The 21271-nt window shown below is 60.6% G+C and overlaps 1 protein-coding gene across 18 annotated transcripts in view; it reads left to right on the top strand.

Annotated features, from left to right (window-relative positions):
* Positions 1 to 4658: 4658 nt before the first annotated feature.
* The window catches only part of CACNA1G (calcium voltage-gated channel subunit alpha1 G), a 132814-nt gene continuing 116201 nt past the window's right edge, over positions 4659 to 21271 (top strand). For 9 of the 18 annotated variants that reach the window (XM_040530121.1, XM_040530124.1, XM_040530115.1 and 6 more), the window contains exon 1: positions 4660 to 4952. In XM_040530121.1, coding sequence (XP_040386055.1) covers positions 4687 to 4952 — 266 coding nt within the window. In that variant the 5' untranslated portion in view covers positions 4660 to 4686. Of the gene's footprint in view, positions 4953 to 21271 lie in introns of all 18 variants that reach the window. The other 9 variants (XM_040530108.1, XM_040530113.1, XM_040530111.1 and 6 more) reach the window with 3 other exon arrangements.

Consider the following 21271-nt stretch of genomic DNA (forward strand, 5'->3'; position numbering starts at 1 on the left):
GTATCGTGTCAGTGGCTTCTGTCCCCCCTGCGCAGTGGTTGTGCTTCGTGCCATAGTATATTTCCCCTCCAAGTACTTGTCTGGTTATTCGGTTAATAAAGATAGAGAGAGACAATAAAGATATTCATTAAAAAGAAAAAAAAAAAAAAAAAGATGGAGCCCTGCCTGTAGCTTCTAGCAGCTGGGAGAAGCAATTGCTAAATGAAACCGAGACCTCTGGGGTGGCTGCTGGTGCCCGGGGCTGGGATTTGGGAATGCAGGATTTGGGATTTGGGTACCTGGGTGCCTGGTGGGGCCATGGGATGCTTGGGGCAAAAGCCACAGCTGTGGCACTGGAGGGATGGCTGCTGCGGGGCGGAGGGAGGAGGGCGAGGGAGTGGTGATGAAAAAGGGAATTAGCAATATAAGCTCTGGGAAAAAGCAGCTGTCGGGATAGGGTTATGCGGGGTTAAGCCGTTATCTCGGGCTGTATCGAATGTGGGGCTGGGCTCTCGCTCCTCCCAGGTCATTAGGCGCTGTCCCGAGGAGTGAATGTGCTAAAACCCTCAGGCTGGGGGCTCTGGGCATGGGCACTGATGGATGGGAGCACCACGGGGCTGCTGCGATGGATGGAGCTGGGGATGGGCTTGGTGGGAAGGGTAAAGGGCAGGAGAGGTGGGCAGGATGCTCTGTGCTGTCCCTATGCTGTTGTCACACCAGCTGAGATATGGCAAGTGGTGTTTCTCGTGAGGTTAACACACTGATGGGGCGGCCCCGCAGCATGTGGTGTGTCGATGCTGGCACAGGGGATTTGGGGCAGCCCCGGCTCGCTGCCATCAAAGCATTTCAATAACACCCGTCTCTGTGAGTTGGTGGTAGGAGGCCTGCCCTGCCCCAACCTGTGGCATTTGAGGTGAAACGTGTTTCCTCCCCGGTCCCAAGGCGTGAGAAGAGCTCTGCGCCTTGTTGCGATTTATCGCCCGGCCCCGAGCCAGATGCCTGTATGGGTTCAATCTGCAGCTCCCAGAGCTGATAGAAATATCATCCTGTCACACTAACATCACCCACAGCTACTGCAGCTGCGTGTCAGCAGTGAAACAAATGGTGACCCGTTCTCACAGGGCCGGAGCCCCTCGGTTGAGGCTGGCTTCAACACGCCTCCTCCTCCTCAAAGGGCTGCAGCTGGGGGCTCTTCCCCTGCAGCTCCCGTGCGGCTGGCTCCACGCCCCCTCACTGCACCACAGTCGTCTTGGGTGAGCACCCAGCCACCTCCAGCTCCCCCACTGGTGCTCGTGACGCGTTTCCTAGAAGTACCAGCGAAATGCAGTGGTTTTTTTTTTTTTTTTTTTTTTTTTTTTTTCTGAAAAAGCATGGAAATGGCAGTGGGAGCACAGCGGGAGGGCCGGGCTGATGGCGAGGCTGCTGCCTCCCTTCCCTCCTTGGGCATCGGGGGCAGAGCGGGGTGCTCAGCGCCTGTCCCAGCGGGTGCTCTGCGTAATTTGGGGGGCATCGTGTTAGCTACCAAGCTGTTGGAGGTACGGCTGGTGTTGTGGTGTGATTTGCAGCCCCTCCAAAGCCACCCAGCCCTAAAACTCCTGCCGCTGCCAGCCCTGTCCCTGCCTCACCCCCATCCCTCTCCCCTGTGCTATCTTTGGTCTAATTAGGAGGCCAGGGCTGCGCGTGTGAGGCGAATGTGACCTCATTAGTTTCTTAGGCTGTATTGAAATTTCGTCTCATTTACATCCCAAATCCCTCAACGCACATCTCTGCTCTCCGGGGTCGCTTGCTGCTGCTGCTTTCCAGCCCTCTCACCAGGGCTCTGGGCCGCAGCCGCGTGCCCTCTCCCTGATCGCTCGCTCCACTTCTGCCTCGAAGCCGAATCCCTCGTGGGTTTGTGGAGGGTGAATTCCTGCTTCACAACAGGGGGGTGAGAAGGGCTCGCGGGGGAGATGCCCTGGGCTGGGCACTATCCTGTACCCATGGGGATGGGGTGTGGGGAGAGCAGCAAGCACCCCTGCCCTTCGGTGCCTCTATTTGCTGCAGCACGTGGATGCCAAAATCCCTCTGGCTTCATCCTCCTGATGTTCAGAGGCTTCCTTTCAAGCTCCGAGGATGTACAGCTCCGTGGAGCCATTTTTTTTCCATCCTAGTTGGAAGGAGAGCGCTCTTTGTGACGGGAAAGTTTGCGTGGTGTCTCGTGTGGTGTTGGATCCCTTTATAGGGCAGGTACCTCCGAAAGCAAGATGTTTCCAGCTCTCGCGACGAGCATAATTCTTGAAAATGTACGCAATAAACAAAACGAGCCAAATGTAATTAAAATGGAGACAGCATATAATCTGGTAACCCACTTAGAGGCTCAAAGCTTCGGCTTTTAAAAAAATGTTTGCTCCCAATCCATTTAAATAAACAGAACGACACACAAAGGCTCTCTGTACATTATCAGGACACAAAGAGAAGCGGATCAAAAGCAGCTGTGGCCCGGCTGTACATATGTAGCGAGGAAATTGCTTGATCTCACATTGCACCTTGCACATGCAAATGTGTCTGCGGCCCTCGCTGTGCGCCGCAGCCGAGCTGCTGCTGCTGCTCCCCCCTGTGCTCTGCGAGGGGTGGCGGCAGGACCCCCGCTGGGCTCCCCCCCGCTGTCCCACCCCTTGTAGTGCTGGGAGATGGGTATGGTGAGGTGGGACCAGTGGGTGGCCCCGTGTCACCCCTTGTGCTCGTGTAGGGTGCACTGGGACATCCCTCTGCGTGACCTGGAGGGGTCCTGGGGTGCAATTGATGTTTCCCCTACAGTATGAGCCTGTGCTGGGGGGCTCTGCGGAGTTTGTGTCCTGGATGCCGTGGTAGGTGTGGGGAGAAGCCAAAGCTGGCTGAGCTGCGCCCTCCCCGTGGGTGCGCACACTGGTGTCTGGAGGGGTGAATTGCTCAGAAACACGGGAAATCGACGGGAATCCTCTTCCTTAATGCCCGTGCCATGGGTTCTCCTCTTGGCTGGTGTCACGCAGGCCTTGTGCTGCCACGTTGTGTCCCCCTGGGCTTGCTGGGGACCATCCTGGTGCTGCACTGTGGGGTTTGTATCTCCCCTCCCCGAACGCCGTCTCGCGGTTCTGCAGCAGAGCCCGGCTGCCCTTGAAGTTTTGCCAACAAATGCGATTTGTCTCAGGCCGGACAGCACGGGCTGTGAATCCAAGATCAAGCACGCTCCTAGGCCAGCAGAAGGCATTTGGGGTCAGACGAGCGTCTTCCCGTCGCTCTTGGGGGTGGTCGGGGCTAGCTGGGGGACGCTCGCGGTGGCGTGACGTGGGGCGAGGTGACGGTGGGAAGGGCGAGAAAGCTCTCTTTCAATTTTCCGGATGTCTTCAGCGTTAGGAAACGGAGCCTGGGCTTAGCATGGGGGGGTGGTTTCTCGCCCCCACCCTTCTTGGCACCGCTCCCCCGGGGGATGCTGGCGGCTCGGTGCCCGCCGTCGGGGCCGGCTCCCGCAGCGGCCGGCGTCGCACCGGCAGAGGGAGCTCCGGCAGCGTCCTCCGCGTGGGGGGACCGGAGGCGGCGGCGGGGCCGGGACCCCCCCGTTCCGCGGCCGGGGGCTGTGCCCGTCGGGGGTGGCTCTGCCCCGGAGCTGGGGGTCCCTGCTCCGCCTGGGGGGGGGGGGTCCGGGGCAGCGGGGCTGGGTGTGGGGGCGGTGCGGGTGGGGGCACAGCGCCGGCAGCCCCCCCCGCGGCCGTCCCGGCGGTGATGGGTGGTGCGGGATAAGGCGGGGGGGAACCGATGGAGGCTCGAGGCTTTGCAGCGTGGGGGGGGGGGGGGGGGGGGGGTGGATGCTCGACAGGGAGCCCCTGAAGCAGCGCAGGGAGCCCGAGCCGCGGCACCAGCAGGGCGGTAATCCCCCCCTCGCCCCCCCGGGGGTACCGGGGGCTGCAAACCGTGCGCGCCTCGCACCCGGGGGGGGGGGGGGGGGGCAGCTCCCGCTGCCAGCAGCCCCACGGCGGCTGCAGGCCTCCATCTCGGGGTCCCGGCCTCCAGCACGGGGATCTTGCCCTCCCACGGCGCGGGGGGGGTCCCCCCGTGCCCCATTTCCCCCCCCTCCCCCCCCCCCAAGCACGCCGTGTGCGCCCCGTCCAGCCGCGCCGGGGAGGGATTGGGGGGGGGGGGCGCTGCCCGTCCAGCTGTGCAGCCCTGACTGACGGCCTCGGCGTCCAATGGGAGGGCTCGGAGGGGCCGGGGGGGGGCCCCCATTGGCTGCGGGGGGGAGGAGGAGCCGGGACTTGAAGTTGGAGTGAGGGCTCCAGCGGTGCCCAGCGCTCCGCTCGCCGCCCGCCCGAGCATCCTCGGCGGCTGCACCCCCGGGGGCCGATGGTGGGGCGCGGGGGGGGCCGCCGGAGCCCTTAGGGAGCCTCCCCCGGGGGCCAGCCCCGGCTGCTGGAAGGGGAGAAGGGGTGGGGGGGGGGGTTTGGGGGGGAGCAAAGCTCGCCGCCTCTCCTCCCGCGGCTCGGGCCCCCCCGGAGGCACGGCGAGGAGGAGCTACGGAGCCCGCAGCCGGCAGGGCAGGGCGAGGGGGGCGGCCCGGGCCCGGCCCCGGCTCCCCCGGCCATGCAGCCCCGCCGCTGAAGCCCCCCGGCCCCGGCATGGGCTCCCCCCTTTAGGCTTCCCCCCCCCCCACCCCCGGCTTTCCCCGGCTCCCCCCCCGGGGGTCGCGGCCGGAGGATGGACGAGGCTGGAGAGCGAGCGGCCGACGAGGAGCCGGAGCCGGGCAGAGCCAAGACTTTCATCCGCCTCAACGACCTGTCCGGGGCCGGGGGTCGCCAGGGGCAGGGGGCCGGGGCCGGGGCCGGGGCCGGGGGGGGGGGCAGCGGCGGCGGCGACTCGGAGGCGGAGGCGCTGCCCTACCCGGCGCTGGCCCCCGTCGTCTTCTTCTACCTGAGCCAGGAGAGCCGGCCGCGGAGCTGGTGCCTCCGGCTGGTCTGTAACCCGTATCCTTTGCAGGTGCCGGCGGCGAGGTAAGCCAGCACCCCCCCCCCCCCTTTTCGCCCGCACCCCCTTCCCCCCCCCCCCCCCCCCCGGCTTTGGAGTTGGGGGAAGGACCCGGCTCGCCCCCTCCCCGGTGCCCTCTCGGGAAGTTTTCTGGGTTGTTGCAGGGGGCTCGGTTTGCCCCGTCCCGCTTGGGGGGTCCCCTCCGCCGTGCCCCCCCCTCCCCGGGCTCCCCCAGGCTCCGCCGGGGATGGGGAACGGGGGCAGGGGCAGCGGGAGCCCCGTCCTCTAGCTCCTCGCCCGCTCTCCCCGGCACGCCGAGGGACCCCAAACCCCAGCCTCCCCCCCTCCTTGCAGAGCCCTCCTTCCTCCCTGACCCCGTTTCTCACCCGTTTTAGGCTACCCGGTCCCTTCCCTGAGGGTTTTAAGGAAGCCGGGGGGGGGGAGGTGGTGGTGCAGGGGGGATGGAGGGGGGCTGGTTTGCTGCTCGCCTGCGGGGTCCCTAAATAATTCACGGCGTGTGGGGCCGGCTGGAGGGCCCGTTATCCCCAAACCCTCCCGGGCTGCCGTGGCCCAGGGGATGCTCCTGGCTTGGAGGGGTCCAGGCAAGGCGGGGAGTGGGGTCCCACGGGGTGCCCATCGGCTGAGGGCTGCTCCCCGCCGGGTCCCGGGGTGAGCCGTAACCCCACAGAAGCTCCTGGTCTCCTCCAAACTCCCCGTCTGCTCTGCACAGGTTCCGTGTCCAAGCCGCTTTAGTCAAGTTTAAGCTCTCAAAAGAGAGGGGGGGAAAAAAAAGACAATAGAAAAGCCACTTCTTGCTGCAGTCTTGGTGCCTTTAAAGCCTCCCTTGGAGTTGAGTCGCAACCAGCACACGGTTCCTCGCATCGCAAGTGGTTTGCCGTCCCTGAACTCCAGCTCCGCGTGTTATCTGCAGAAACAAAAAATCCTACGAGGAATAAAAGCAGGCGATGTGGCTTCCAGCAGGGGATGGTGCCTGCGAGCAGCCTGTGCCCGGGTGAGCGGGACGTTCCCGGGGCCGCGCTCCCTGCACAAAAGCCAGCCGAGCACGGGCGGGCAGAAACCCCACATCTGGAGTGGGAGAGGCTGTGCGGTAGCAGGGAGGACATGTTACATGGCACGGAGGGCCAGCATGTGCTGAGCGAGAGCTCCCAGTTCGTGTGAACTGGGAGTAAATCCGTCGGGGCTGAGGTCAGCGTGCCCGGGTGAGGGTCTGCGGGAGCTGTGGATATTGTTTTAATTAAGCTTTGGCAATAATTCATCTGATAAACAGTCTGCCTTCTTTCCTAAAATGTCCCCCAGGAGGGGAAAAAAGGCAAGATTTCTCTTCCCAGTCATGAATGCTCCCTGCAGTTCCCCCCCAAATCTCTCTCACACCAGCCAAGCAATCCACAGCTGCGTTTATTTGAGCATCTTAGGAAATCTCAAAACTTTGTGAAGCGTTCTGCTTTGGGGAGGAATATTAGCTGCAAGTCCGGGTGCTCTCATTGCCTTCCGTGGATAACGCAATTTACGACAGCTGATTTATAGACATTTTTTCAAACCCCCACCTCTCCCTGGTGGTGTTGTTTTGAAGCAGGTGTCGACACCTGAACATTTTCAGTTGGTTTGGGTAAAATCCCCTCCACCCCGCTCCCTCCAGCAATGGCTCGAAATGCGTCTTGTCCTCCGTGGCTACGAGCGGGTTCGCTCTCATCCCTGGGAGAGGAGCGTTATCGTCAAAGCCTCCCCTGGGCACCTGCAAGCCCTGCTGTGTGCAGGGCCGAGCGCTGGGCACAGCCCCAGGGGCTGGCGTTTTCCTCCTCTCTGCTTCCTCACCTGCTTCCAACAGGGGAATCGAACTGCTGGGAGCCTTGGGAACGATGCTGCAGGGCTGCGGGTCAGGTGGCTGTGAGCAGCTAGTTGTTTTCTGGGTCGCTGACCCACAACTGGGGGAGTTTATTTAGAAAAAGAAAGGAAAAAGCGGTCTTTAACCAGATTAACCAGAGTGGTCTTGCTCGTGGGTTTGGCTCTCTGCAGCCCGAGCCCTTTGCTTTTTTATATGTTGCACTTTTATTTTTATTTTGCTTATCGTGGTGGGCCAGAAAAGTGAAAAAGTGACTCTTCCTGCACTGTAATCTCCTAGGAATCGTGCCCTGGTGCCACAAACCTATAATCGCATCCTCGAAAGTCCTTGCTGCCACCAGCTGCTCGGAGAGGAGTGACAGTGCTCAGCCACGTGGCTGTCAGGAGCCTGCCCTGCCCGCTGCCTTTGGCAGCCGACAGAGGGGCTCGCGAGGGCTTCTTCTGTGCTCTCATCTCGTTTTTACCTCTCCCCGGGTGAGGCTGGCTGTGTGGATATCCATCTCCTTGTCTGCCTGCTCCCTGATGTCCCTCTGCCCTCTGTGGTGGTCCCTGCGGGCAGGATGGGTGCTGCGGGTGTTGGCAGTGGGTGCTCGAGGTGCTGCTGCACCCAGAGCCCTCTCGCTGCCCCGGGAAGGGCAGCTGGTGTCCCCAGGGCTGGCCGTGTCCCTGGGGCTTGTCACATCCCAGTGCCACTGGGACACTGCTCTCCATCCCTCCAGGCAGGTTGCGTGACCGTGATGGCCGAGGCAGGGCGAAGGTTGATGTGCTGGGTGTCAGCGAGGATGCCAGGTCCTGTCAAGACGATTTGTCAGGCTCTTCTACCCTGTTCCAGCTCAAAGCATCCTCTGCTTTAAGGATGTCTCTCCCTTGGTCTGGAGCGGGGATGGGGGAACCTGTGCTGGGCTCTCGTTCTGCTCCCTTAGGGCTAGAAAGAGGTCGTGGGGTTTGTCCTGATCCAGAAATTGAATACTCCAGGGCCTGAAACGTTGGGTTTTTAACCTTAAAACTCTCAGTCCTGCAAAGCTCTCCTTCCCCTCCACCCCACTGTGGTCTTTGAAGGGAAGCCTGGTCGGGGCCAGGCCCCCAAAGGGGAGGGAGGCGATGGGACGTGCCGCGGGGTCACCGCGCTGGGCCCGCGGGCACCGGGGCTGGGGAAGGCTGGGCTGGCGTGCAGAGAGGAACGGGTGTCCCCGGGGGTAAGGAGGAGGGAAGCTGGTTACTTGACTTTCCCTTATAAAATAAAAGCACCACGAAGGCTGGGAGGATGAAAGGCTGCAGCGGGGTCTGGGCCAGGCTGCTCCTCTGATCAGAGGCAAGAAACGAGGCTGCGGCTCGAGAGCTGCGCGCTGATTGAAGAGCAGGGATGGAGAAAGCGGGGAGGATGCTACTGCGTGGCGTTCAGAGCTCTGAATGGGAAAACACCAGTGTAACTGGAAGGCCTGTGATCTCTGTCGTGGTGCTCCAACCTGCCTCTTCCCCGCGCGGTGGCTGCGTGCGGAACCGGAGAGCAGTGCACCGGGAGCGGGTTTGGTTGTACGGAGGTGCTGCTCCGCAGGATGCCTGGCACAGCCCTATCTCGTCCTCCTGGGGCAGAGCTCACGGCCTCTGGACCCCGGCTTTTAAATCTCTTTTATGGCTGAGGGTTGTGTGGGGCTGGCTGGCGCTGAGCCCCCCGCTCCATGCCCACGTCCGTGTGTCCAACGTGCCGGAGTGGAGATCCTGCGTGGTGGGATGGGGCGCGAGCCCACCGAGCTCTGCCGTGGTTTGGGCTTCCCCAGCCGGGTGTGCTCTGTGCCATGGGGGCACACGAGGTCCTTGTCCCCTCCTCGGGCTGGGTGCCGCTTGGAGGGCTCAGCTGTGGCACGGTTAAAAATGGTTGATTTTTTATCAAAAGGGTGTGTTTTGAGGGGGGGGCGTGTTAGTGTTCTTTGAACGCTGGTATGTTTGCGAAGCACATCACTTTTGGATGTAATGAACCGAGGTACTTTGTTTTGGGAAGTTGCAACTGAAAGATTTATTTTTTTGTTGTTGTTTTGTTTTGTTTAAAAACCCACCAAGGACTAATTCGGTGGCTTCACCTGACCCGTGCTGAGTCCTGGCACTCGCTTCTCTCCCGCAGGCACTGGGTCACCGGCGAGCGCCTCCTGCTCACGGGGGATGCAGAAGCCTCATTGCAGCTCATGGGGGATCGGGGGCAGGGGGGGTCCCCATGTCCCCTCCCTGCCTGTGGGGACACGGAGAGCTTGGGATGGGGCACAGCTGGCTGGGGATGGGCCGCTCTGCCTCCCATGCAGCGATATCAGGAGAAAAAGCAGGACCCGCTGCCTTCTAGCAAGGGCAGCACGAGCGTGGTGTCTTCTTTTTTTTTTTTCCCTTTTATTCCCCCTTTCCCAAGGGACAAATAACTGCGAAGCCTCTTCCCCGCCGCTCAGAGCCCTGCGGGAGTGAATTTGGGCTCGGCGCAGCGGCTGGCATCCCCCTCGCTGCTGCCTCCCGAGCGAAACCAGGAGCTGCTCGATCCTAATCTCGGTAACGCACCGATCCCAATCCTAACGCACCGCCGCTCGGTGGGGATCTCTGGATCCATCCAGCGCCGGGAGCCGCCGCTCCCTCCGTTCGCTGCTCCGTGTGTGTGTTTTTTAAGGGAGATTCTCTTCGGCGAATTCCCTCTCCCAAGGCTGTTGTGTCACATCTGGAAGTTTGTGTAGGAGTTTATCCAAGCGCTGGAGCACGGGGCAGCTTTTTCTCATTTAAAAATCATAGGCTGGCATTTTGAGCCGGGCTGGGGGGGGAGGGCTGGGGGAGCCGTCTGCCAAAAAGGAGACTGGAGCAGAGGAATTGTAATGACTTCCAGAAGTTTTCTTTTCTTTCTTCCTTTCTTTCTCTCCCTCCCTCTCGGCGCGCAGACAAAGGGCTGAACCCATGCTGGTTATGTCATCCCAGCCCGGGGACCCGGCTTCCCCCGGGGGACGGGAGCTGCTGCGGCTCCGAGCCCCCCCGGCAGGAAATCCGCAAGGAGGACTCCTGCGAGAAGCAGCGAGGACGCCGCCAGCCTGCCTTTAATTTGGGGGGGGGGCGGCTCGCCCCAGCCACCTGCATCTCCTGGGGCTTGGACAGGAGGGGGCCAGACCCCCGGGCACCTCTCATCGCCGGGTCCCCCCCCGTGCTGGTGACACCTCTTGGCCGCTCGCTGCCCTCGAGTCCATCGCCTTTTGTGCTCCCCCCCGGTTCGGTAGCACTGGGTGGTGTTGGAGTCGCTCTAGAAATGCCCAGGATTTTATGATGCATACAAAATTCTCTGCTTTCTTCTCCCCCCCGCGCACCCCCTGCAGATGTTTTGGCACCAGGCTGAAAAAATGCCTCTCTCCCATTTTTCCTTTAAACTCCGCTTCGCTCTTTTTTAAATTTCCTTGCAGAAAAGATCAGGTTTTTGTTTGCCTGGGCTTCTCAAACCCAGGTCTCTCTTAGCCCTCCATTTTTACTGTATTTTGCTGGGAGGGAGAGAGAAAAACGTCTGGCCCAAAGGAGCCCCCACACTGGCTTTGTGTGCGGATCCTGCAGTCGCTTTCCCTTGCGGGAGGCGCTGGGCAGCCTCAGCCCCCGTCCCGTGCGCGGGGACCCGGGGAAGGAGCATCCGCGGCCGGGCTGGGAGGGCTTTGAAGCCTTGCTGTGGTTTGGAGGGCTTGAAATTTTCTAGTTAATTAGGAGGCCTGAGTGTTTCTGGGTTTGTTCCGGGGCCAGACCGTGGCTTTTTCTTCCCCTGGCGGAGGCTGCGGAGCGCCTTGGCTTTCCGCTGAGCGACCTAGATGGGAAATTTTTTCCCTTCGGTTGGTGATGCACGCGGAGGTTTCCCCCAACCTGGCTTGGCCGCGCTCGCGAGCCTCAGCCTCTCAGCCAGGAATCCGGCCTGGCGCTAAGAAAAAAAAAAAAAGGAGGAAATTCTCATGGTTTTATATAACTGAGTGAGTAACAATTGATCGTGCTTTGGGATGCTTTCACATCTGCTTCCTACCAAAGCCTCGGCAAAGAGGCTTTGAGCGGATGGAAAAAAGAAAGCACATTTTTCACCCTGACTATTTTGCCGAGAGAAAGTTTCGGGCTCGCTCTCTGCCCACGGTGTTGAAGGGTGGCGTGGTGCTGGTCGCTGCCCCGCCGCGAGCGGGGCTGTGGGGACACACACACACACACGGGCACGGCGCGGGGACACGGCCACCAAACGTCCCAGGGTCACCCTGCAGCCACAAGTGGATGGGGCTTGGCTTGGCCCCGGCGTCTGGAGCGTGGTTTTGTTGGAATTTTTCGTGCGCCTCCCAGGAGGAAGGGCTGGAGGTGGTTTGGGGGTCCATTTGTTGCTCTCGCCCTCCTTGTTTCTCCCTGTGCTGGGATGTGCGTCCTGGGCATGAGGGCAGGGATGGGGGCGCCCCCCTGGGGGGCTGTACAAAATCAAACCCAAATGCTGAAGCCCATCGGGCAGGTGATGGGAGAGAGCTGGGAACTTGGCAGGGACGAGCTCAGAAAGAAAAGGGGATTTATGTGCTGTAATCCACACTCCAGCCCCACACTCGCAGGGTTCCAGTAGCAAAGCAGCCTTAGACTTCTCTCTCATTTGGGTCTCTTCCAAGAGATTTTCCCCTGGTGCATCCTCCGAACCCATCTCGGGATGCTCCTGACATGTGTCTGGGGCTGGAGGGGGCTTCACCCATCCGTGCAGCCCTGGGCTTTGTGCCCCCCTGGGCTTCAGATCTGACACAGGCCGGGTTTGGAGCTTCTCCTGCCTGGTACTGACGGTCTCTGAGGGGCTGGTGGCCACAGCAGCAGCCCAAGGCATAGCCCTCCCCTGCCCAGATGGCGGATAGGACTTGTTAATGATTTGTTAATTCAATTACGAAGCAATCGTTAACCCCTTGCAAGGATGCAGCTCCCTTCTGCAGGGCAGGGCTCGCCCCCATGCCTGCGGCTCCGTGTGCCAAAACATTTATTTGGCGTTAAGCTGACAGCCACGCTATGCAAATGGAGGCTTGTTTTTAGCACTGGGCTGAGACCGGGCTCAGGAGGCTCCTGGGGGGAACATCTTGGCTCCCTCCCCACCCCAGGGGCCGTAGGAAGCAAATGTTCCCTTTGCTGAGCCCTGAATGAGGCTTTGAAACGCATTCGATGCGCTGTGCTGTAACCAGCCTCCCCTTCAGCCTTATCCACTCATAGCATGTAAAACCCTCATCTGGTCGGGCTGGCGGCACCTGGCACGGCGGTGCAGGTGTGGGGTGTCTTGGTTTTGGGGGTGTCCTGATTTTTGGGAGCCTTCCTCTCCTGGCAGGCTGGCTGCAGCAACGCTACCTTAACTGGGGAGAAGAGAAAGCCCGGTAAGAATGATGAATAACGGGGCCCTCGTGCTCCGCTGAATTAATGCTTATTTGGGCAGGCAGGGAGGAGAGGAATTAAATTAATATCTGACTTGTAACTGCTACTGTATGTGGTTATTGACTTATCTGGCTTTGGAGGAACATAAATATGTCTCAGGATATGCCCCCGAGACCGTAATCTGCTGGGGTCACGGCGCAGGTCTGTCTCTGATGCTCCTTTAGAGACTCGTCGTGACTTCTGAGGTCACAACTCCTAATTCCTCTGACAGAGGACCCAGCCGCTCGCAGATGTGAACGTGTTTGCGCTGCACCACGAGTGAATGTCATAAATCTGGAAGGCCTGCGCCTCGCATAAATCGCATTTCTGTCTGACCCCACGGACTGCTCGGGGCTGGGGGCGGCTTGGGCTCGGGGGAGCGAGCGGCGTGGGCGAAGCCCTTTGGCCCTGGGGCCACCCGGATCGCAGCTGCAGCCCCTTTCCTCGTGCTCCCAACCATTCCCTGAGCTTTTACCCGCTTTGAGCAGTTGTTGGTGGGCTGGGGATGCCTCGGTGAGGTAGGCTGGGGGTCTCGGCCAGCCCTGCTGCCCTAGCCAAGGGGGCACAAACCCACGGATCTGTGGAGAGGAGCAAGGGCTTTCCTGTGCGCTGTGGGTGCTCTGGTTCGGATATCCCAGGGGGTGTAACACCAAACCCCGGCGTGCTGTGGGTGCTGGGGTGGGCACTGCTGCCCCCTCCCCATGTGCACAAGGAAAGGGAAGGGGCATTTCCTTCTCCCAGCTGCTCGCCCCATCCTGCAGGGACGTATTGCTTCGGAAACCTCCCCCTCTGATGGTATCGCTGTGGTGGTGGCACCTGGGAGGATGCTCCTGCTCTATCCCGCCACCCCAGCCTCTATGGAGCAGTGCATCCCATCCTGTCCCCCTCCCTGTGTCCCCAGGCTCTGCCTCCCCACGCCACCCCAGCCACCAGCGCAGCTCCCTTGGGAGCCCCATGGCGAGGAGCTGGGGCTGGCCTGGGGAATCCTGCCTGGTACCAGGCTGGAAACCAGCTGAGGAGCCCAGCACCAGCATGGGCACCCATGGCAGGGCTGGGGATGCTGCCCTCCCTCGTCTCAGTAAATGGGATTTGTCTCCTCCAGCAGCGGACGTTCAAATCTCACGGCCGGGCTCTGCGCTTGGCTTTTTGCTCTGTTTTGTTCTCTCCTTTCTCGTAGCCCCATGGAGCTGGGTTGTCTCCTCTCCAGAAGCTCGGGGGGCCGGGCAAGTCGCAGTCAAGCTGCGAATCTGGCGGTGAATCCCCTTAGCGACAAAAGGATGCTCCGAAAACGTGGCTCTGTGCCTCCTCCCCTCCCCAAAGCCCTCCTTTTACCTTCCCAACACCTTGACTTCCCACCTCGCAGTTTTACTATTGCCTTGGTTTCCCGTTGGGGGCAGGCTGGAGGTTGGGGTGTGTGTGTGTGTGTGATGAATCTATTCAAGGAGTTGTGATCTCTGCATTTCATTTTGCAGTTCAGCTGGAAAGATCTCGTTTCCAAATACACCCACACACAGGCACGGCGAGAGAAAGCAGGCGAGGGAGCTGCTCAGGGGGATGGGGCGGCCGCGGGGACCGCGCCGAGGAGGGGACCGGGGCGGGCAGGGCTTGGTGCCAGGCAAGGAGCAGCCCCGAGGCTTTCCCTGCGTTCGGTGAATCCTATTTGGAGTGATTTTTAGGCTTTATTTAGGGACTGGAGGTGCTACCCTGCGCCCCGAGGCTGCATCTCGAGGCGATGCAGGTGCTGGGCTGTGCCTGTGGGTGGCCGGCTGCCCTGCTGCTGAGCAAAGGGGGAGTGGGGGCATCCAGAGAGAGGGGTTCTGGGGACAAAGGTCTTGCTCTGGGTATGGAGAGCCAAAACCGTGCCCAGGATTGGTCTGGGGAGCCGGGGCGGGTGTGGGACCCCGCGGTGTGCAGGCACGTGAGCGTGTACGTACCCACTGCACACGGAGCAGGGCACGGCAGCATGGAAGGAATGCAGAGGTGCAGAGAGGAGTCGTGAAACTCCTCTTCCAGTGACCTTCAGGCCCAAGCCACCTTGTTCCCAAAGCTCAGCCAGTGCTGCAGTAACCCGGCTGTAAGTCCCCGTCTGTGCCCTCTGTCCAGCACCATCCTGACCAGCCCAGGTCCTGCCTCTGGCTCTGGGCTGCGCGGGGAGCTGCTGGCGGGGTGGGCGCATCCAAGGAGGGCTGGGATTAGCAGAAAGCACGAGGATCTTCATGCTGGTGGCACCTTGGTGTGCACAAAACAGGGTGCCTGTGTCCCCCCTACCCCTGGGTCTGTGTCCAGCAGGGCCGGTGGCAGCAGCCACCCAGTGCTCGTGCACCGTGCTCGGCCCCCACGTGCCGCATCCTCCTGCCGAGGCTTCTGCGTGATTTTTTCCATCCGTCCGAAGCAGCTGAGCTCATACAACAATATTCCCCGAGCCAACACTGCTCCTTTTTGAAGTCCCTTGTTTTGGTATCCCTCAAACTTCGCCTTCCCAGGCACGAAACACAACACCCTCGGCACCGCCGCCTTCCCCTTAGCACCACGGCTCTGGTCATCCCCTGCGCCTCGCCGGGGCCACCGTGCGAAACCACTGCCCTGTCCCCACAGGGTCACCCGCACCACAAATTTTAAGTGGTGGGGAAATGGGGATGTTCTGGACACCGCAGCCTGCGGTGTTTGTCTTAGCGGGGCGCCGGGGATGCCAGGGCAGTGAGTTATCCCGCTCTGCGGTCACGGTGGAAGTCAGGGCAGGAGGGAGCGGGGAGGATGTGGCAGCGAGGAGCGATGGCGAGACGCTCCCAGACACCGCTCGTGGCCGCGAGTTGGGTTTTGCTGGGGTTTTGCTCTATTATTTGTATTTTATTTTATTTTTTTTTTCTGTCGCTCGCCGCTGGCTGCACTGGCTGAGAGGTGAAGCCTGTGGGATAAGCAGCGGAGGTTCCGGGAAATATTTTGCCTCGCTCGTGGTGTTGGGTTTTGTGTTGCTCCTCTGGCAGCGGATGAAGGTGGCGGAGCGCAGGCAGCTTGGCGCGGGGCTGTTGTTCCCCAGCTCCGCCTGGCCACGAGCGGCGAGAGAAAACACCAGCGAGCCGCCTGCCTCTCCGGGGCCAATTTGAACTTTTCTCTCTCTTTTTTTCCCCCTTTTTCTTCAAGCCAGGACCTTGCCGAGGGGCCGGCATCCCCAGGCAGAGCCCGCATCCATGGCGGTGTGCTGCCAGCCCTCTCCGGGCTGGGGCTTTTCTGGGATTTGCCTTTCCCACTGATTTTCTTTCCATGGCTTTCGCCCCTCAGCTGGCTCTCGTGCCTGCCGCTGGGCACGGGGCAACCACGGCTGAAGGCAGACACTGGTGAGGCGAGGATGCAAACTGCTGCTCGTGGCCTCCTGGGTGTTCTCGCTGATTAAAATCTTAAATTCTGCCATTTTTGACAAGATTTGGGTTTTCTGCGCTGAGCCGCAGAGTCTCTATGGCAACAGCTAGAGGCAACTTTCCTCCCGAACCCGTTTTATTTTGCAGAGGGGGAGAGGACGGGTGCGGGCACGTGCCCTGAGAACTGTTTGAACCCCCCAGCATCAGGGGCAGGGAGGGGGAAGAGGGGCAGCCCTTGGTGACGGGGAAATGCAGAATTGCATCAACCAAGGGACGCAGCGAGCTGTGCCCCTGCTGCCCCCCCGCCCCTCGTGTATTTTCCTGGCTGTAGGGGAGAGCACTGCCATGTCCACCCTGCTGTCCGTCCGTCTGTCCCGGGGCCGCTTTGGGGTTTTTTGCTCGGGTTTGCTGTGCCCCGAGGAGCAAAGCGAGGTGGTGGCAGAGTTTGGAGACGTGATTAAAACCCTAACCCTTCAGGAAAAGCCTCGCGGAACGGAATGGAAAGGGAGCCAGCTGGGCTAGATTGAAACTTAATAGGTTTTTGGAGTAATTTTGAGAGTCCTATACTGGAGGTCTTTCTAGAAAGATACTATACAACTTAATAACATGTTATATTCCTATATATTACATTTAAATCATCCTATAGTATTGTGTAGGAGGAATCTAATTTTCCACTACAGGGTAATATACCTTCCTATAGGTTTTTGCTTGTGGGTTTTTTGTCCAAGGGAGTTAAATAAAAAAATTATATCCTTCCTAGAAAACCTAACGAGATGACGAGAAAATAATACCTTTAATTTATTTAATAAAGCATGTAAGTATTTTTCCTGGGGGTTTATATGGCCACATTAAAAAAAAAAAAAAAAAAAAAAAAACTCACTTTGAGCTTGTCGGGAAGTGGTTTGTGAGCGGATGGAGAGGAGTCCTGGGGCCATCGGACCAGTCCCCGGGGGTTTATTGCCAGGAATAATGTCCCTGGGAGCAAAGAGCGGGTCCCCCATTGCCTGGGGGGTCCTGCATGGGGCGGCAGGGGTCTCACCACGTTGTGGATTATATCCTTGGGGTGCAGGAGGTGCTTGTGTTTATCCTGAGGTGCTGTGGGGGATGTGTTTCTGCCTGGTGATGCCGGGTTTGGGGCCGGAGCCGTCTCCAAAGCGGTGCTGCGCTAAGGGGAGGGCTGCATCCATGGGCTCGCCTTGCTCCCTGGGTTTTGGGGCCTCCATCAATTGCACCGTGGCCAACAAACCCCCGTTGCTGTGCGCCCTGCTCGGGTAGGGGGAGGCTCCCCAGGGGCTGCGCTGTGGGGCCAGGCTCCTCCATTCCACCGGGCAGCTGCCCATCACCGCGGCCTCGGGGGACCTGGGGCCCCGCCGGGCACCCAGCGCCTCGGTGGCCTCCCGCGGAGAGGCTGGGGGAAGCCGGTGGCCCTGGTCCTTGGAGGTCCCCAGAGGACAAGCGCCTTTTAATAGCCATGGCAACTAATAAGCCCCGCGTGGTGACATCCCGCCGTCGCCTTGGTGACGGGCCGCACATCACATAGCAACATGTGCCTCACGTACCCATGGAAACGGGAGGGTTTTTAGCATCGCCCCGGTACGTCTCCGCTCGGGGAAGGTGCCGGGGTTTATCCCCAGGTGACCCCGCTACGGGCAGGGCCGGCCCCGGGGGCTGCGTGGCCGAAATCCCAAACGGGAATTGGGATGGCGAGGAGACCCCCAGCACGGGGAGGGAGCGGGGTTTGGTGGGGACCAGGCAGGAGCACGATGCTCGGGGGTTTGTCATAAAGGCAGCAGGTCTGGGGGGGAAATTATTAGAGTTAATCATCTGATGGGCTCGCTGAATGGGGGAAAATAATAAAAGGTGCTCTGGGATGGAGGCTGGAAACCTGCCTTGCTGCGGGCAAAGCTGCGTCACAGCGGGATTTTCAGAGGCTGGTTTTCCCCAAGGTCACCTCCTCCTCCTCAGGCTCCCCCCTTGGGTTTTTCCCGGTGGGATGCAGAGGCTGGGTAGCGCTGCTCCTCTGTGGGCAGCACAAATCCCTGGGAGGTTTGTGGCCCCGACATGTGGCTGGGTGGGATGGGGCTGCGCGACCCCACGGTGGGGCAGGTGCTGGGTGCAGCACTCGCACCGCGGCGCTTCACATTGAGCATTTTTCCTGAGATTTGCCACTAACAAGCTGGAAAATTTAGGAGCTGGTTCGTTTGTAGCTGCTGAAGTGCTTCTTGCAAGCACATGCAGCCCTTCTTTCCCTGTTTTTACAGACTTGTCATTACAACCACATTGCACGGGCACTTCGGGAGAGCAAAAGTGCCGGTGGCCATGGCCCAGGGCTGGTGTGCAGGTGGCTCTGCGGGGTGGTTGGGGCTGCCCCTGCGGATTTGTGGGTCCATCCCCCTCAGGAACTTGGTGCTGTCATGGTCGGGCTGTAAAAATGTTGGAAATCTGCGCCAAGAGCTCTGCTGGCCCCTGAGGCTGGCAGCAGGGCCACTTCGGCGCTTGCAATGTGCTTCTGCCCACCCGTCAAGGCTCTGGGGGCTGCTGGTCCGTGCTGGTGGGAAATCCCTTCCCTTGCCCCCCAGATCTCACCGAATATCTCACCCCGTGCCCCAGGGGCAGTTGGACACCGAATGGTTTGGTGTTCAGATTAAAATCAGTTGGGAAGCCACGACAAATGGCCAGAGGAAGGAGCGCCACGGTGTCCCGGGGCCGTGCCATCCCCAAGGAACCCCCTTGTGCGGCTGGGCTGCGGGCTCTGGGGTCCACACACCCCATCTCATCTCCCGCAGCAGGAGTGTTGGCATTGCTGGGGCTCGGGGGGCTGCCTCGGGGGGTGTCCGTGCCGCTGGCCTTGTCCAGGTCTGAGGTCTGGTGGAGAAGCTGCTGCCCGTACCCGCAGCCGTGGGTCTGCCTGCAGGTTCGCTCCTCCCAGCGTGCTGCGGGTGCTGCAGCACGTCATTTGTGCATTTGACAAATCTTTGCATTTATTCCACACCCCCCCCCCCCCCCAACTTGGGGAGCGCAGCCAGCCTCTCCCCGGCCCTGCCCTAATGAATCAGCTCGTGATTCCCAGTGTGTTTTTGGCACCGGGCTGGAAATCCCAGGGCTCTGTTCAACCAGCAGCCAGCCAGCCAGTAAGAATGAAAAAAAAAAAATAAAAATAGGGAAGGAGGGGGGTAAAACTCAACCGCTGGGCTTCTCACCATGACTAGGATGTGGTGCTTTGGGGGATGCACCCCAGCCTTGGTCATCAGCGTGGTGTGCAGGACCCCGGAGGAGCCGGGTTGGGGTCCCCACGAGCTCGTCCAGCCCAGCTGCGGGGCTCGGGGGTAACGGAGGCAGCGCTGGCCGCAAAGGAGGGCTGCAGCCAGCTCGGCGAGGCTTAATTAAATGTGAAATCCTGGCTGTTGTCTCCCGGGCTTTGGCTTGGGATGCCGCGGGTAGGAAATCACTAGAAGGAAATAATGAGAATTAGAGCAACTTCAAGGGCTGCTGCGTTCCCGGCTGGCACGAGGCAAGCAAAGCGCAGGGCAGCAGAGCCGCGGTGCAGCGGGACGCGGCCGTGGTTCTCCTTGGGGGTATGTGGGGCATGGATGGGGTCGTGTCCGGGGCTGTGGGGCAGCTTTTTGGGGAGGCTGTGCCACCCCTCATCGCTCCAGCTGTGTGCTGCCCGGAGCTGGGACTCGCTCGGGGTGGGAGCTGGCTGGCCCCGATCCCCCCGACACTCAGTGACCGAGCCTGGCAGCACGCATCTCCTGCAGTAGGTGTCCTTTATTACTATTTTTTTTTGTGTCTCCTTTTCTTTAGAGGCGTGCTCATTAGGGCTGCAAAGAGCCTTACTGTAAATTGGATACAAATGTACAGTTAACACCGAGTCTCCCCAAGGCCAGTGTAGGTATTCTGGTATTTAACGGAGACGAGGGGAGAGATTCAGGGAAAAAAAAAAAAAAAAGAAAAAAAAAGGAAAAGTGGCTCTAATTGAGGCCGGTATTTGAAAAGTGAAAACCAATTAATGCTCCTGAATCAATAGGGCTGCGTGACTGAACTAATACATCCCTGCTGAGGGTTTGGGAGCACGCAGCTCCTGGGATGTTTTTGCCTGGAGCCTGCCTGGGGCGAGCTGTGGCCCTGCAGGGATTGTGGGGTTTGCAGAGCTCTCAGGGTCTGCAGCCCTGAAGGGCTGCGGAGGCTGCTCGTACAGAGGGCAGATTAGATGATTTGCCCCCAGAAGTGCAGGAAAAGTGATGGGAGGCAGGATTTTTGTGCTGGCAACCCTGGGCGTCATCGGGAGACGAGCCCTGCCCCGGGCTGCCCGTGGCTCACCCCGGTGCCCTTCCCCTCCCTGCTGCTCCTCCCAGCCCCTCGCTCCCTTTCCAGGTTAGAAATCCAGGACGCTCCCGGATGCGCTGGAGGAAGGTGGGGGAAAGGGAGCCAAACCTGGCGGGCTCGGGAGGTTATTTCTGGCTGGGCTCGGTGCCGCGCTCGCTACCTTTCGCTGCCTTCTTCCCACCTCCCACGGCCCCGCTGCAGCTGGGGCGGAGGAGCCAGCTCCAGCCCCGCGGCGATGGGGGCAGGAGGGAGAGCTGATGGCAGCTCCTGGGGGCTGCGTGCCAGCATGGGAGGGTTAGTTGGTTGGAAAAATATGGCCAGGAGTGTCAGTGGGACCTTCCTCCCCCTCGGTGCTTCACCCCACGCCCTGACCCTTGAGATGGGTGAGGGTCTTGGCGAACCGAGCGCATCCCCATCACCTCCAGGCAGGCTCTGCGGTGTGAACGGAGATCCTGGGTTCTGCTTTTTACGCTTTTCTCGTGATTTGTGCTGTGTTCCCATGACTCCAGCTGCTGGGATGGCGGGGGGAGCAGGTGGCAGCACGCTCAGCCCCGGTGCCACACACTTGCCCAAGCAAAAGCTGCAGGCGAAGGGAGCCAGCGGTGTGGGGGCTGTTCCAACAAACTATTTCCCGAGTGCGCTGAGGCTCGCTCCCCACGGGGGAAATCTTGGTGCCGTGCAGGCCGATGCTCTCCTCGCCTCCCCATCACTTCCCGGCGAGGATTTGGGCTCAGCATCCTCCGCGGCGAGGGGCCGGGGGGCTCGGGGGGCCTCCGGTGCGGCGCGGCTGGCGCCGGGCGGGCTGTGGGGCTGGAGGCACGCGTGTTTGTGGCGGGCGGAAAGTAAACGCTGTCACTTCGCATTACAAAGTAAACGCTGTCACTTCGCATTATGGCCCCGCTCGCCTGCGCTCGGGCGCTGGCAGCCGCAGCCCGGCCCCGGCCTCCCTGCAACCCGAGCCCCGGCCGCACGGCCAAGAGCGGCGCTGGCCAAACCGAGCAGCCCGGGCTTGGCGGGGAAGGTTCTTGCACAACCTCCATCCAGGCCCCTCTCCTCGCCGCTTCGCAGCCTCTTTTTCCCCTCCGAGGGGGATCCGGAGGGGTTTCTGCTGGGTTTGGCATCGAACGGGGGCTGCTGAGCAGATAACGGGGCTGGGGCTGCGGTGCGCAGCCTGATTTTTGTTTTATTTGTTATTTTTTTGGAAAGCTGGGGCAGCGTTACAAAATACAGGGCAGCGCCTTGCGCACGTGCTGGTGCCCCTGGCTGTCACCGCTGCCTTCGGTGGGAGCAGGACGAGGCTGCTGCTGCCCCAGCACCGGGGCAGGATGGTGCCTGAGCTGCTAGCGCATGGGTTGCCGAGCGCTGCGAGGAGGAAAGAG

The sequence above is a fragment of the Cygnus olor genome, chromosome 18 (genome assembly GCF_009769625.2).
Source record: "Cygnus olor isolate bCygOlo1 chromosome 18, bCygOlo1.pri.v2, whole genome shotgun sequence".
Classification (NCBI taxonomy): Eukaryota; Metazoa; Chordata; class Aves; order Anseriformes; family Anatidae; genus Cygnus; species Cygnus olor.